The sequence below is a fragment of the Dendropsophus ebraccatus genome, chromosome 13 (assembly GCF_027789765.1).
Source record: "Dendropsophus ebraccatus isolate aDenEbr1 chromosome 13, aDenEbr1.pat, whole genome shotgun sequence".
Taxonomy (NCBI): Eukaryota; Metazoa; Chordata; class Amphibia; order Anura; family Hylidae; genus Dendropsophus; species Dendropsophus ebraccatus.
Window position 1 is genome coordinate 70888086 of NC_091466.1, and position 15965 is coordinate 70904050.

The 15965-nt window shown below is 42.4% G+C and overlaps 1 protein-coding gene across 6 annotated transcripts in view; it reads left to right on the forward strand.

Moving 5' to 3' along the window:
- The window catches only part of ATL1 (atlastin GTPase 1), a 39777-nt gene extending 24491 nt beyond the window's left edge, over positions 1–15286 (forward strand). For all 6 annotated transcript variants that reach the window (XM_069950359.1, XM_069950362.1, XM_069950363.1 and 3 more), the window contains exons 8-14: positions 2942–3034; positions 4235–4373; positions 5320–5447; positions 7386–7442; positions 8293–8364; positions 10204–10635; positions 14586–15286. In XM_069950359.1, the coding sequence (XP_069806460.1) occupies positions 2942–3034; positions 4235–4373; positions 5320–5447; positions 7386–7442; positions 8293–8364; positions 10204–10635; positions 14586–14693 (1029 nt within the window). In that variant the 3' untranslated portion in view covers positions 14694–15286. The remainder of the gene's footprint in view (positions 1–2941; positions 3035–4234; positions 4374–5319; positions 5448–7385; positions 7443–8292; positions 8365–10203; positions 10636–14585) is intronic.
- Positions 15287–15965: the final 679 nt, after the last annotated feature.

Genomic DNA, 15965 nt, shown 5'->3' on the forward strand with positions numbered 1-15965 from the left:
GCTGTCATAACCCTGATATAGAAGAAACAAAATCTCTGGATCCATCCTATGCAGACACCCACTGACCTGTCTCTAATCCCCTCTTCATGTCTAAGCTCCTTGAACGCTCAGTCACCTCTTGGCTAATCCGCTGGCTCTCTAATAACTCTCTTCTTTCAGTCCGGTTTCTACTCTCTAAAGAAATCACCCCCTTACTAAGGGTGGTATTACGCAGAACAATTATCGTTCGAAAAAACGTTAATTCGTTCGGATTTGAAAGATAATCCTTTAGTGTAATAGCAGACAACGATTAAACGACCAATGAGAAATCGTTGGTCGTTTAATAGAATTTGGACCTATTTTAAACATTGATCGTTTGCAAATCGTTCACATGTAATAAGACATAGTTTGCAGCAGTGGCGACGACAGGAAGAAGGCAATAACGATCATAAGTAACAATCATCGTTCCGTGTAATTAGGTGAACGATTTCAGGTCGTTCGCCATAGTGGTCGTTTGAGTTCGTTTATTGTTAATCGTTGAGCGTCGAAAAATCGCTTCATGTAATAGTACCCTTAAAATGTGTTTGAATTTTCGCAATAACAATCTTATTTAAGCAATAATTGGCTCGTGTAAACACAGTAAACGATCAAGCAACAAGCGAGAAATCGTTCATTGTGATTTTCAACATGTTCTCAAATCATCGTTCGCTAAAAATTCGCAGATCACCTAGTGTAAACAGTCTTTCAAAGATTCACCCTATGTGTGAGATGGGCTTAAAGAGCCCATCAGGTACATCCTCTTTAATTTGACCCACCGATAGAACGGCGCCGTCACGGGGAATCTGGTGACGCGGTCTGTTTTCCGATCCACGGCCCGGTTCCCGTGTACGGCGCTGTTCTATGCACGGGTACTGGGCCGGTGCTCAAGCACTGGAGGCCGGCCGGCCGGCCCGCCCGCCCCCAGTGGGAGGGAATTCCCTCTCCTCTATGACTAGAGATGAGCGAACCTGCCGGATTTCTGGTTCGTAGGCTGTATCCCAGTTTTCCAGGCGTTCCTTAGGCTGTATCCACCCGCTGCACGAAGCGAGCAGACAGCGGGAATCAGATGCCCAGATTTCTGGTTCGTACGAACCAGAAATCCGGCAGGTTCGCTCATCTCTATCTATGACGCGGCTCCATTGATTCTAAAGGAGCTGCATCATAGAGGGGAGGGAATTTCCTCCCACTAGGGGCCGGCCTCCAGTGCTTGAGCACCGGCCCGGGACCCGGGCATAGAACAGCGCCGTACACGGGAACTGGGCCGCCGATCACAAATGTTCATGACAATGTTCCTTTAATAGATACTTAGCTATTTTGCCAACATGACCTGTTATGGTTCACTCTAACCCACTTGTCTATGATAGCAACACAGTATCATTACCATCTTATGCTGCAAAGCCTGGAAAGGCACCAATGACTTATGGCTGCCCCATCCAGACACTTCTAAGTAAGACAATGTATTTGTAATGCATATATTTTGCCTGAGGTATTTCACGCCAGCACTCCCTGTTTCTCCTGCTTGGTCAGCAGCACTTCTGCTCCTTATACTGTGTTAGGCGGGGTGCACCAGCTGTGCTCATCCTGTGAGTCAAAATGTTGGGCCTCATATAGGGAAACTGTCCAAGAGGGGGGAAAAGTGTGTTCCTGCCCATAGTAATAAATCAGAGTTTTGTGTAGACAAACATATATATATATATATATATATATATATATATATATATATATATATATATATATACAGTGGTACCTCGGTTCTCAAAAGTTTGCTTTGGTTATCAAACACTTTTCGGGCACCCAGTCTTGAAGTACTCGGTATCTGAAAGTTTTTGTGAGCGTGGATGGTGGGTTGTACCTGGTGTGTTTAGCACTGGTGAGGCTTCACATACAGTACAGTACTAAGTCTGATGGAGTGCATATACAGTACATTACAGTACACTAGTGCTGTTCTGTAATGTACTGTAGAGAGTGCTGGAACCAATTAAGCACATTTCCATTATTTCCAATGGGAAGACATTGCTTGGTTCTCAAACTGCTTTCCGGAACCAATTAAGTTTGAGAACCGAGGTACCACTGTATATATATAGTGGTGCCTTGGATTACAAGCATAATTCATTCCGGGACCGTGCTTGTAATCCAAATCCACTCTTAAACCAAAGAAAATTTTCCTATAAGAAATCATTAAAATGCAGACAACTGGCTCCACGCTCCAGAAATAATAATTTTTTTTATTCGGAATAACATTTAGAAAGAGCTGAATATGTCATATTATAAGTTACTGTACAGTATAGCAATAAGCATGCGGTGTATAATGTATAGAAAGTGTATAAACCAGGAAAAACAGCCGCAGTTTGCAGGAGGACAGTGACAGAAACCATTCTATACAGCAGTGAGAATGGCTGAGTGTAAGTGCAGGCACATTATAGCATCAGTGTGTATAGCTGAGTGTGAGTGCAGGCACATTATAGCAGGAATGGAGAGGATGGGAAACACAAGGGCTGACAGAGACTGCAGGGAGCAGGAAGGAATGAGCAGGACAGATGTGGGCACAGTATAGCAGCACTCTTTGTCTGGGGTGAGAGGGGTTACAGCTATGAAGAGATTACCTCCACAGTCCTGTCCTCTGATGTGAGCCCCAGTCTGAAGTGGATCTGCTATGATTTGGAAGGTGAGGGAGACTTCCTGGGTCAGAGTACAGTGCTGTAGACCATGCAGACCATGCCCCTCCCCCACCCCCCCTCCCACCCAGTACAGGGAGCTCTTACACCAAAGCATTGCTCTTAAACGAAGTAAAAATTTTGAAAACCTGTGAGCTCTTCTTGCAAAACGCTCTTAATCCAAATTACTTTAAAACCGAGGTACCACTGTATATATTACAACTAGTTACTGCTTTTGTACTTAAGTATTTTGCTGTTTATTTCTACAGTCTTTGATTTTCCTGGTACGTGATTGGAGTTTTCCATATGAATTCCCATACGGGGCTGATGGAGGATCCAAGTTTTTAGAAAAACGTCTGAAGGTAAATGAATTTAAAAAGAAATATATGAAAAGAAAATGTTAGTGTAAATCAGCCCTAAGCAATCGTAGCAGAACTTCCCATCAACTTGTTGTTTAGCTCAGGGAGATGGGAGAAGGGACTGACAGCTACTGTCACCGTTCTGCCCCAGGTTATCTGATGGGTTAGGGCTTGTTCACATCTTCTCAAACAGTTTCTGTTGTTGTCATCCATCATAGGCGCAGAACAACCCAAATATGACATGAATGTAACCAATGGCTAAATGCTGCACTATTTTGTGCAGGGTTTATGTTGGACTTTGAAAATGAAGGCTCCCAAAGGGACCTCCAAAACAGACGCAAACAGAGCCTTAAAGATGCAGCACAACGCACAACACAACAGATCTGTTGTGGATTTATACTTCCCCAAGGAAGTCAGTAGTGAAAGTCTACAGTGGATCCACAACATAAATTGATGTGCTGTAGACTTAAATGGGTAGTTCACAAAAAAGAAAATACAGCAGCTGATAAGTACTGGAAGACTTGAGATTTTTTTTAATAGGAGTAAATTACAAATCTCTGGCACTTTCTGACACCAGTTGATTTGAAAGAAAACATTTTTTGTGAACAACCTCTTTAAAGGAGAAAAAAAATCAACTGTCTTCAGAAAGTTATAAAGATTTGTAATTTACTTCTATTTAGAAATTTCCTGTCTTCCCATACTTATCAGCTGCTGTATGTCCTGCAAGAAGTGGTGTATTCTTTCCAGTCTGACACAGTGCTCTCTACTGCCACCTCTGTCCATGTCAGGAACTGTCCAGAGCAGCTTAAAATCCCCATAGAAAACATTTCCTACTCTGGACAGTTCCTGACATGGACAGAGGTGGCAGCAGAGAACACTGTCATACTGGAAAGAATACACCACTTCCTGTGGGACATACAGAAGCTGATAAGTACTGGAAGATTGGAGATATTTAAATAGAAGTAAATAACAAATCTATATAACTTTCTGAGACCAGTTGATTAGAAAAGATTACCCCTTTAAAGTCTATACCACAGGACAATTACCTTGCAGTTTTTTTCCCTGCAGCCTTTGAAAGAGAAAAATGTCCTGCATGCAAATATACCTTATGGGCATCTGGCCTAAATTTGCTTATGAATAAACATTTGCATTTGTAATTGTCAAGACCAGGAAACTAACAGTTGTAGTTTTGTCTTACCCCAGGTGTCTGAGAACCAACACGAAGAACTGCAGAATGTGAGAAAACATATCCATTCCTGCTTTACCAACATCTCCTGCTTTCTCCTGCCACATCCAGGTCTCACTGTGGCTACAAACCCAAAATTTGATGGCAAACTTAAAGGTGGGTCCCACATGCAGTACTTTTCTTATTCCCGATATGCACAGAGTTTGTTCATGTAACAGTCTACAAATTAAAGGGGTGTTCCTATCTTTTAAAGTGTAACTATTATTTGGACAACTTCTGTGGGGGTCCAGGAAATGAGACCCTCGCTGATCGTTAGAATGAAGGAGCCGATGTGGTGTGTCTTTTTATCTCTGCTCTAAACAGCTATAATGAGGAGTCAACGGAATTATAATGAAAGTCTATGGGACGTCTATGTCAATCTGTATACCAGAAGTCTATAGACTTTCATTGTAACTGTATACTACTCATTATAACTGTTTACAGCAGTAGTGAAGGGGCACGAGACACCTATGTGCTTCTGCCCCTTCAGTCTAAGAATTGTTGGGGTCTTAGCACCCGGAACCCCACCAGTGCAAACATGTGACATGCCAGAAGTTCGTCCAAATCATAGTTACACTTACGCTGTGTTTACACGGAGCGATAATTCGCCCGATTAACGATTTCGAAGTAATGATTTTTTTTATAACGATCAGCATTTAGATGGAACGATATATCGTACGGAAAAATCGTTTTGCGATCGCTTAAGCCTATCTCGCACATAGGCTAAATTGGTGAACGATTGTTTACACGGAACGATCTGCAAATTTTTTGCGAACGACCAACGACGATTTGAGAACATGGTCAAACATCAAAATAAACGATTTCTCGCTCGTTGCTTGATCGTTCGCTGCTTTTACACGCACGATTATCGTTCGAATTCGATCGTTATCATGCAAATTCGCACGATAATCGTTCCGTGTAAACGCAGCATTAGTTTCTCACATTCAGTACATGTATCTAGGATATACATCCCCTTTTTGACCGACGGGGGTGAACATCGCGACTGTTGTGCAATATATAGAAATCAGGATGGTTAAATACAAGGCTGCATTTGTCTTTACAGAAATCGATGAAGAGTTTATAAGGCATTTGAAAGTTTTTATACCGTGGCTCTTGAGTCCAGAAAACTTGGATGTTAAAGAAATCAATGGCAATAAAATAACCTGCCGTGGTCTGGTGGAATATTTTAAGGTATTTCCTTTTGACTATTGAAGTCTGTCAGTATGGATAAGTTACGTGTCTTGGCACTATATAACACTATAAAATGACCTGCAGTGTGGAATAGCTATTAATATATAAATTTTATTCACTTAGGTTTTCACTCCTGCATCTGTTAAACAAATGTTAATTTTAGAGTCTGTACAGCGCCACCCTATAGTTCCATATCACAGAGTTGTATGAGGTTATGGTGCCTCTTTATGCTCCCTTATTACTAAGCTTTTCAGCATCCTCAGGAAGCTAAGTCCAATGCATAGCATTAGTACTCTATGGACATGGAGTGCCTGCGGTATGTCTCTGTAGAAGGGAGCCATAGGGCGCTCTTTGTGCCATCATCCAGGCTCCCCAGTGAGCGTAAATCCCTATGTGTAACAAGAACAAAGCTACATAGCAATTTCTCCATTTCTTCACCTTGTCTTTATCACCTGGCTCTTACTGTAGCCAGACATCCATGGAGGAAAATCTGGCTGCTTTTACCTGTAATCATTATATGGTTGCTCTTGACTCCTGCAGCTTTATAATGTGTTTATTGATGTGGATATTAACCTTTTGCGCTCACCACTCTTAGAGAGGCGCCAAAGAGCCAACCAAGAGTCAGAGCTTGTGTCAGAATTCACACCAGCCTCCATTATTGCTGTACACCATCTGCATCGCAATAAATGGAATGTGTGACACGTGTTTACTCACGGAAATTAGGGATTTTTTTTTTTGTCTAGGCAGTGTTGCTGTATTTTACAATGAACTCTCTGCTGTTTCCTTACACATGGAAGCAGATGCTAAGCTGTCCTACATTTCCTTTCTTCAAAGGAACTGAACAAATAAACACAACTTTGTATCCTTGTTCTTGGATCCCAAGGGAGGAGGTGATGGGACCTAAGTAAACATACTTGCCATTGACTAGACTATAGTGGGTGTAGGGTGGGTCCTCCTTTGAACATTATTTTATACATACAAACATATGTTTTAACTTTGTTAAGCTTATTAGGTTCACATTATTGTCTTTTTTGTGACACCATAAAGCCAAGTTCACAATTTTTTTAAATTAAACAACGGCCGTTGTTTTATCACAGTGGCTAATTGCATACACACTGTATACACTACGGCCGAGATTCCATGCAGCCGCACAGAAAACTGCCATGTCTATTTTGTACTGCCACTATTCAGTGAACACCGGCGCACGAAATAGACTGTGCACACAATGTAAAGTACGGCTCCCAGCCGTACTTTACATTGTGTGCTATGGTTAATTAAGAGTACGGGCACACCCTAATGTGTCCCCATTCCAATTAAGTTGTAGTGATGTTCACCTGGCTGATACTGCAGTATCGGCTGTGTTGAACATCTCTGGCAGCAGCTGTTCTATGATACGGCTGTGTCACAGAACAACTGCTGTTTTGTGAACATGTGAACATGGCCTAAAGCTGCATTTATACAATTGGTTATTACCATGAGTTTGGATAACAATTACACAATGATTTTGTATGATCCCGGTATAGACTAAACTTTGCAGCAGCCCGTGTTCAGACACTCAACCAGCAGATAGCAAATGTGAATTTAGAGTAGAGTATAAGACTAACTTTCAGTCAGGTTTATTGCAAAAAAAAAAAAATATTAATAATAAAAAGGCTTTTAATTGCTATTTCTCTTGACTATTTCACACAAATATTTGGTCAGCTGATGTGTTCCCAATAGGGAGAGGTAAATAATCCCCTGCTAGACATCTTCAGAGAAATAAATGTGAAACCTTCAGCACGCTCTGCTCTTCTTTCTCCCGGTATTATCTGTCATAAAAAATTGTCCACCTCTAATATCAAAATAGGCAGGTTAGGCCAAAAAGCTGTTGTGTATATGAACTCTTTTATTCAATGTTATCTCTATATCATCTGCAAAATTTTTGTTATTCCATAACAGGCTTACATCAAGATATATCAGGGAGAGGAGCTGCCACACCCAAAGTCAATGCTACAAGTAAGTTTATATTACATGTTATTAAGTGTATCTGAAATGTACAGTCCTACCATTGGTGTGACAGATTATAAGGCTCAGGGTAGGCAACATTGTCACAAGCCTTCTGCCTCTTGCACCATTGTTGCATTCAGAATTGTATCTAGCCAGATGGGACTTAAATTAAGTATCTGGACTTGGGCCATCAATATCATGTAATTCCATGGAGGAAAAAAAACAGACATGGCCGCACATCCACACGGCTCACACTAACCATCTGCTTCTCACCAGTATTATTACTAACATCAGGAGTTAGTTACAATTTGATCAAAGCGTATAAGCCCACACACCACTTCAAGGATCCTGATTTGGTAGCTCCCTCACCTACAATGGCGCAGTGCCGCATAGCGACCACCATCGCCACAAGAAGTGCACCCGAAGAGGAAGCAACCCAGTGATCCAGCAGCCCCCGTGCTGCCAGACCTGCAGACTGCTACCAGAGAGCAATCAATATTAGATTAGCCAAGTCCAAATTTTTGTCAAATTGGAGACAGGACGAGAAAAATAGACATGATCTCCAAGGCCAGTAGCCCACATTTACTATGTTATACCAGTATGAGTAAAGGAGATAGCTGAAGGAACGTCCATCCAATATCTGAAAAGGCACAATATATATCATAAATTTGGTGCATTTGGGACTATTATAAATGTTCGGGCTTTGTTTTTAATAAATTTGACCATAACTAAATCTCCATTTACAGCACACTCACTTTTCGTCCATTTGATAAGTGTTTTGAGTATATCCGAGTAAGCGGTAGATACATGTTTCATCCTTCCTTATTTCTGACCACAATTTTTGTTTTCCACTTATTAGGCCACAGCAGAAGCAAACAACCTGGCAGCCGTGGCCACAGCAAAAGATTTGTATAATAAGAAAATGGAAGAGGTAAGAGTAGAGACAAGACAAGGTGACATCTATTTTTAAGTCTGTTAGAAGGACTCTTCCTAATCCTATCAAAGGGCCATATGTAGTAAGCAACACTGCAGCGTGTCTCCAGGATCCGCAACTGTCCAGACAGGTTTCATCAATCTCAATGTGTCACAAAAAATGTAGCCTGGTATTAGCGTATTGCCAAATGTGTGTTTTCTTGAAGGTAAGTTTTGTTTTAACATGTTTTAAGGATGACGTATGTTGCTGAATATGATCTGTTCAAACTATGCTAAGTTGTCTTGTTAATAACAGATAAGATCCCCTACTCTATTTCTCCGACAGGCAACTTTTCTTTTAAAGCGAATGTACCAGCAGTACATTCACTTTAAGATTTCCACATGGATAGAACAGCACTGGTGTCGCAGTCCCTTTTTTGAACTGCAGCCCGATTCCCACATACGGCGCCGTTCTATTCCTGGGCACCGGTTGGGGTTGAAGCACTGGAGGCGGGCTGGACCACCTCAGTGGGCGGAAACTCGCACCCCTCTATAACGCGACTCCATTAGAATCAATGGAGCCGCATCACAGACGGGCAGGGGTCTCCCCACACTGGGGGGGGGGGGGAGGCTGGTCGTCGCGCCTGCAGTGCTTTAACCCCAACCGGGGCCCAGGAATAGAACGGCGCCGTATGCGGGAACTGGGCTGTGTTTCCAAAAAAAAAAAAAGGACCATGGCACCGGAGTCATTCTATTCATATGAAGATCTTAAAGCGAATAGGAGTGCAACCTCAGATGAGGAGCTGTGTCTCTTTCTCAAGCACCTATTAGCTCCACTCTAATCCAGACAGTATTTTCTAGGGCTTCATTACATTGCAAAATTTAAAGGGATGAGTCTCCTAGATCTTTTTTCACTAATGAGAACCAGATACTAGGGTCAGCCATCTTTTTTTTAACAGCATTTAGAGATATTCTTATATGCTTTACAACAAGCCACATGGATATAGGCAACAATAGACTGGAGCTGCCCCATTAACATGAACAGAGAAGGTGTCTGGTGAATTTTACTGATGTCATTGACTATAATAATGAGGAGGCTGAGCTTCTAATGTCTTCTCTATCTGCAATCCCATACAGATCACTTACCACAGGGGCGTAACTGGAAATAGCTGGGCCCCATAGCAAGCTTTTGATTGGGCCCCCCCCCCTTCCTGACTGACCACTAAGCCGTCAAGTCTAGTCATAACTGCAAGCGCTCCTCAGGAGTGCCTGCAGTTAAAGGGACATTTACAGAACCTGGGTGACCACCTGGTGCTGCAAATGATAACAGCTTAGGGGGCCCAGTGTATTGCAGGCAGCAGCAATGGGGCCCATAATGCGGCGGGCCCCATATCAGCTGCTATGGCTTCTTCAGTGGTAGTTACGCCCCTGACTTTCCAGACGCTTTCTCTTTAGTGTCACAGACAAAATAAGAAGTTTTAGCTAAGTTTTTGGCTTTATGGTGAGAATGCAAACTGCAAAATTCTATTTTTGTTTACAATATAGATAGTAAACTAGAAAACGTGAAGAAAAAGAAAACACCACAAAATGTTAAAAAATATGTTTAACTTGATTTAAACAATAGGTCATTGTGTGCTGTTGGACACAGATTATCTATATACAACAAAAAAAAAATCTATTTCTATTACGAGTTCAATTTGTCCCATTGCATTTTTTTACTTTTTTTTTCACTAATCTACTTTTTTTTATCATCAGTTTCCATTTAATGTGTTTTTTTTTGTAAAATAATTTAAAGGTTTTTTTTTTCTTGCTCTTATAAATGATAAAGTGTGTTTTGTCATTTCCTTTTGACCCTCAGGTGTGCGGTGGGGACCGACCATTTTTAGCACCCACTGACCTGCAGCATAAGCACCAGGAGCTGAAGGAAGATTCTGTAAAGCTTTTCCGTAGTGTGAAGAAAATGGGGGGTGAAGAGTTCAGCCGGCGATACCTCCAGCAACTAGAGAATGAGATTGATGAGCTTTATGTCCAGTACATCAAACACAACGACAGCAAGAATATATTCCACGCCGCCCGCACCCCGGCCACTCTGTTTGTGGTCATTTTCATCACATATGTGTTGGCTGCAGTCACCGGCTTCATAGGCCTGGACATTATCGCTAGTTTATGTAACATGATCATGGGACTCACACTCATCACCCTGTGTACATGGGCGTATATCAGATACTCAGGAGAGTACCGAGAGCTGGGGGCAGTAATAGATCAAGTGGCCGCAGCACTATGGGATCAGGTAGTATTCAATTTATATTTAATAGTTAATCAAAATAATATCAAATGAGGAAGGAAGACGTTTAAAGCTCAACCTTCCTAGTGTCTTGACTGGCTGATCTGTCTGACATCTGCAGCTTCTGTATATGGGGGCATTCCTACATTCCGTTAATATGTAGCCGCGAGCGCTAGGCTATTTAAATCTTCACAGTACTGTACTGACAGAACCACACAGCTGTGTCAGTACCGTACCACAAAGATTTAAACTGATTCGGTGCTCCTGGCATCATAACGAATGATGTTGCCAGGAACTCAGAAGTCCGTTCCTTTGCACATTGTCTGAAGTAGCGGACTGTGCATGAAATGCGTACATGTAGCCATTTGACACTCAGGAGCTTAGAAAAGCTGAGGGTGACAACTATTATAGCTGAAAGACAAAGAAATGAAAAGACAAGGTGCAGCTTAAAAACTAACATGTAGGACCAATGAAACAGACCTATAGCTCAAGTGTCAATCTCGTGGCCCTCCAGGTATTGCAAAACTACAATTCCCATCATACCTGGCCAGCCAAAGGCTTATCAGTCCATGCAGGATGGAAATTGTAGTTTTGCAACAGCTGGAGGGTCCCACGTGAAAGGTGCCCCAACAGAACAGAGGCAGGGGTAGCAACTGTACCTGGATTCTTATGTCTGTGGAGGTCCACTATGCCACAATACACCATTGTAATAGAAGGCACATAGTAAGTTGTTGCCGAAACGTTGCATGTGGTGTAAACAAAGTAATCTATTTGGATTGGCTGCAGACCCATTATATCCTGCCAGATGAGACATGCACTATTTCACTGATAGTTTCAGGTGCTGCCGAGTTCTAAAAGTGTATATATGATTTCCTATGTTCTGGTTGGCTTCTTCCAGCTGAATAGACTAGCCCACTTTCCATCGTAGGTAGTCACAAAAGAAGGGATGTTTAGGAATCCACAAATCTCTAGGTTACTGATCCTTACAGAAAACCTTCACCAGATGTGTCTGAAAAAATAACATGACTTTTTCTTCTTTTCAATTGCTGCTAAAAAAAAAAAAGGGAAGCACCAATGAGGTAGGTTTATTACCAAGGAACTGTATACATTATGTAAACAGCTGACCACTGATATTCCATGGTAGGCAAGTTTTGGATGGCCACAATTCTTGCTTCAACATTATGACCACACGTCAGGCCTGACTGCTGGTCTAGTGACTTGAATTTACAGAATCTAAGAGTTGAAGCCATATTACACCCACGTAAAAATTGGTCTTAAGCAGGGCCACATTGCATTAATGGATTTAATATATTCAATATGGTGGTTATTCAATTATGGGTGTATTTAAATTTTTAGGGTATTTCTCATTCTACAGCCATTACCACAAAGCTAGCTTGCCTGTGCATATAGCGCTTTTTTTCCGCTACATGTACAGACATGGGTTTACACAGGCACAAAACAAAGAGGCACAGACAGCATGGTGGATTGGCCATGAGGCTTCCAGTGACTTAAAGGGATTATCTAGCACTACAAAAATATGGCCACTTTCTTTCACAGACAGCACCACTCTTGTCTCCAATTTGCAAACCACACCTGAACTGGAGACAAGAGCGGCGCTGTCTCTGGAAGAAAGTGGCCATGTTTTTGTAGCGCTGAATAACCCCTTTAAATGAAAGCTAGAAAAGAAGTGATATTGTGGGGTGGGAAGGGAAGTGGTGTAGTGCTATAACTCAGCACCACATCTCACTCTGATGCTGATTAGAATTGATTGAACTTTGAGCATGATCAGGTTCCTACAAACCCGAGCATGCAGCATTTTATCAGCTGTGGCTGCTGACATTGGATGCAGCCCTAGAGAATCCAGGAGAATATGGATACAGCCATAGGCAGTGCAAAGTGTCAAAGAAACATTCCCAAAATCCTGAAGTGCTGTAATCTGTAACACCTTGTCGCTCCGTTCCAACACCTTTCTGTGCTGGAAGACGAGCCCCATGCAGGGATAGAAATCCAGGAGATGTGCCAGCTTGCAGAAATTTAGGATTTTGGGAATGCTTCTTTGACATTTTATACTGAAGACTAAAAGCATTTTTCTACAAGCATAGACTAATACATGAAAGGTACCATGTGTCTCCTTGACCCAACAGCTCTGTAAAGCTGGCCATACACCTTCAATAACTGATGGACAGACAATTATTCGGCTGTCAGTTCTCTCTCCCACATGCCCTCTCCCCCAATATAAAGGAACGTTCGACATGGCCGAGCATTGCTGTGTTCTCTATGGGGAGGGAAAAGCTCAGGCTTATCATAATCATCTGTCGGCGGTCTTTCAGGAGAGCCCCAAAGACTAATGGCCAAACATGACTTGAGCAGTGAGCATGGTTGACTTTAGTCTAAGGGCCCTATTCCACCGGACGATTATCGTTCAGATTATCGTTAAATCGTTCGAATACAAACGATAACCGTTCGGTTGAAATGCAGTTAACGATTAACGACCGAACGAGAAATCGTTGATCGCTTTATAAGACCTGGACCTATTTTTATTGTTGCTCGTTCGCAAATAGTTCGCATTGAATAAGACATCGTTTGGTCGTTCGCAATAGATACGAACGCAATAGCGAATAAATATCGAGGAAATAACTATCGCAATTACGATCATAAGTAACGATTATCGTTCCATGGAAATGAGTGAACGTTTTCAGGTCTTTCGCAATAGCGGTCGTTTGAGATTGTTAACGATTATGCAAACGATAATCGTCTGGTGGAATAGGGCCCTAAGGCAGCGCTTCTCAAACTTTTCTACTCGAGCCTCACCAACAGACCAAGGCAATGCCTGGGCCTCACCAGACTGACCAAGAAAGTGCCTGGGCCTCACTATCTGTGGTGAAAGTCCATTTAAAAGCTGAGAATAATGCTAGGGCTACCTTTCACCTGTCTCCCAAGCTCTAGATACTAATAAAGCAAGTACAAAATGAACTAATAATGTTGTTAAAATGGAGATTTCTGCAAACAGCAAAAGGACTGTGCAGATCATAGTTATTTTGTGAAAACTGGCTCCTCAGCTGGGCCTCACCAACAACTAGGGGGCGCCTCACAGTTTGAGAAGCACTGGTCTAAGGTGTAGGGAACCTTTCCCGTGTCAGAAGTTTGAAACCTGAAAATAAGTACAAATTCATAATGCATCACACAACTGATACTGGATAGGGAAAGTGAACCAATGTACCATCATCGCTTTAAGATTTTTACATTAACAGAATGGCGCCCGGCTTGAAGCACTGAAGGCGGACTGCCAGCCCCCAGCGTGACGAATTCACTCCCTTCTGAGGCTCGGCTCCATTGATTCTAATGGAGCCGTGTCACAGAGGGAAGAGGTTTCCTCACACTGGGGACGGGCAGCGCCGTGCACAGGAACCAGGCTGCGGTTAAAAAAAAAAAAAAGTCTGCAGCATTGGCATCCCTGCACTGTCCCCAGTCTATTGATGTAAAAATCTTAAAGCAATATACCTGATGGTACAATCCCTTTAAAAAATATACATTTTTCGTCTTTTCCCATAAAAACAAAATCACAGCTCAGCTCAGAGTTGTGCTGATTGATACATTTTGGCCATTGGCTAGTCTAGAAATGCAGCAGATTTATGAATGTGATACGTGCTGGTTGATAAATCTGGTGCACTTATAGGCTGTTTACGCTGTGTGCATGGTCTAGTACAGTTTACACCAATTACTATTTGGCTTAAAAATGTGCATCAAAATTACTGCTGTAAGGGGCATTACATTCATGTTCAGCCAATGGCTGCCTGGGTGTGCTGGGAGTTGCAGTTCCACAGCAGCTAGAGAGCCACAAGGTGGAGACCTCTGGTATAGATGACAGGTCTTTAACCCGTGGCCTTTCAGCTGTTACAAAACTGCAACTCCTAGCATGCTGGAAATAGACAATAGCATTTTTCTTCTTTTTGCAGGCCCTCTATAAGCTTTACAGCGCTGCAGCGACCCACAGACACTTATATCACCACGCCTTCCCCGCTCACCAACCCGAGGCTGCCGAAGACCACGACAAGAATATGTAATACTCTGTCCAAGGCGAAGAGGACATATAAGAGTCCCACAGAAAAGCTGCATGAACTTAAGTGTCCACCACCTGGTAAATATTAATGGTAACGCTGTCATGACTTCACCTTTAAGAGCGGGCGTTCTACCATCACAGCTCTTGAGGAGGATGGACGCTGCCTGACACTCTGCAGGGCACCTTACACTGGGTTTCGTGATGGTACCACCAGAACACTATAGAAATATTGGGACACATAACCAAACCTCCACTGGCTTATGCTACTTTATTTTTTATAGAAGTGTGTGTAATTCTATAAATTTATCCTATATGGCAATTATACAGTCACTCCATTATTTCACATACACTTTGTTTCTTCTAGTTACTCACTGTCATGTTGCAGCTTATGTTACATTACGAGAGCTCAAACCCAATGCCACCCTGCAAAGCTTTCTGTGATGGCACTGGCAGGTGCTCTGTACTGCTGCAAGCCCTCACGCTGCCTGTACACTTGTATTTATTATACTGTATATTTGGTTGTTATGGTACATACTGGTTATGGAGAGGATGTTTCAAAAAGTTTTATAAATGTACATTAAAGAAGATTGTGAGAGACGTTTGTTGTGGCCCGGAGACAACCTCCTATAGGCCTTGTCTTACCCTGCCTTAAAGGGGTTTTCCTACTACCACTCATCACCTGTGCACAGAATAGATTATTGAGTGAGTATCTGATCACTGGGACCCCCATCAATAACAAGAACAAAGCTCCCATGTCCCCAATGGTTGAGTATGCCTCTCTATTAGAGATGAGCGAACCGGATTCAGGTTCGAGTCCATCCGAACCCGAACAATGGGCATTTGATTAGCGGTGGCTGCTGAACTTGGATAAAGCTCCAAGGTTGTCTGGAAAACATGGATACAGCCAATGACTATATCCATGTTTTCCACATAGCCTTAGGGCTTTATCCAACTTCAGCAGCCACCGCTAATCAAATGCCGAAAGTTCGGGTTCGGATGGACTCGAACTCGGTTCGCTCATCTCTACTCTCTATTCAACTTTATGCGCCTGATGGATATACATCTGTGGCTGCTATAAAGACATCTTATGAATCTTTGATTAAAACATTCAATGGTCGCCGTCCATTAAACTCCACATAGCTTTTCTTCGTTGTCCCAGACCTGCGTTATTTGTATCTGACTCTTCTTATCTAATTCCTGTCCTTCCAAATTACTCAAGGTCTCTGCCATTTCCTGTTCTGCATTACAGCTATAGCTATTGGTATGTTTACAGGGC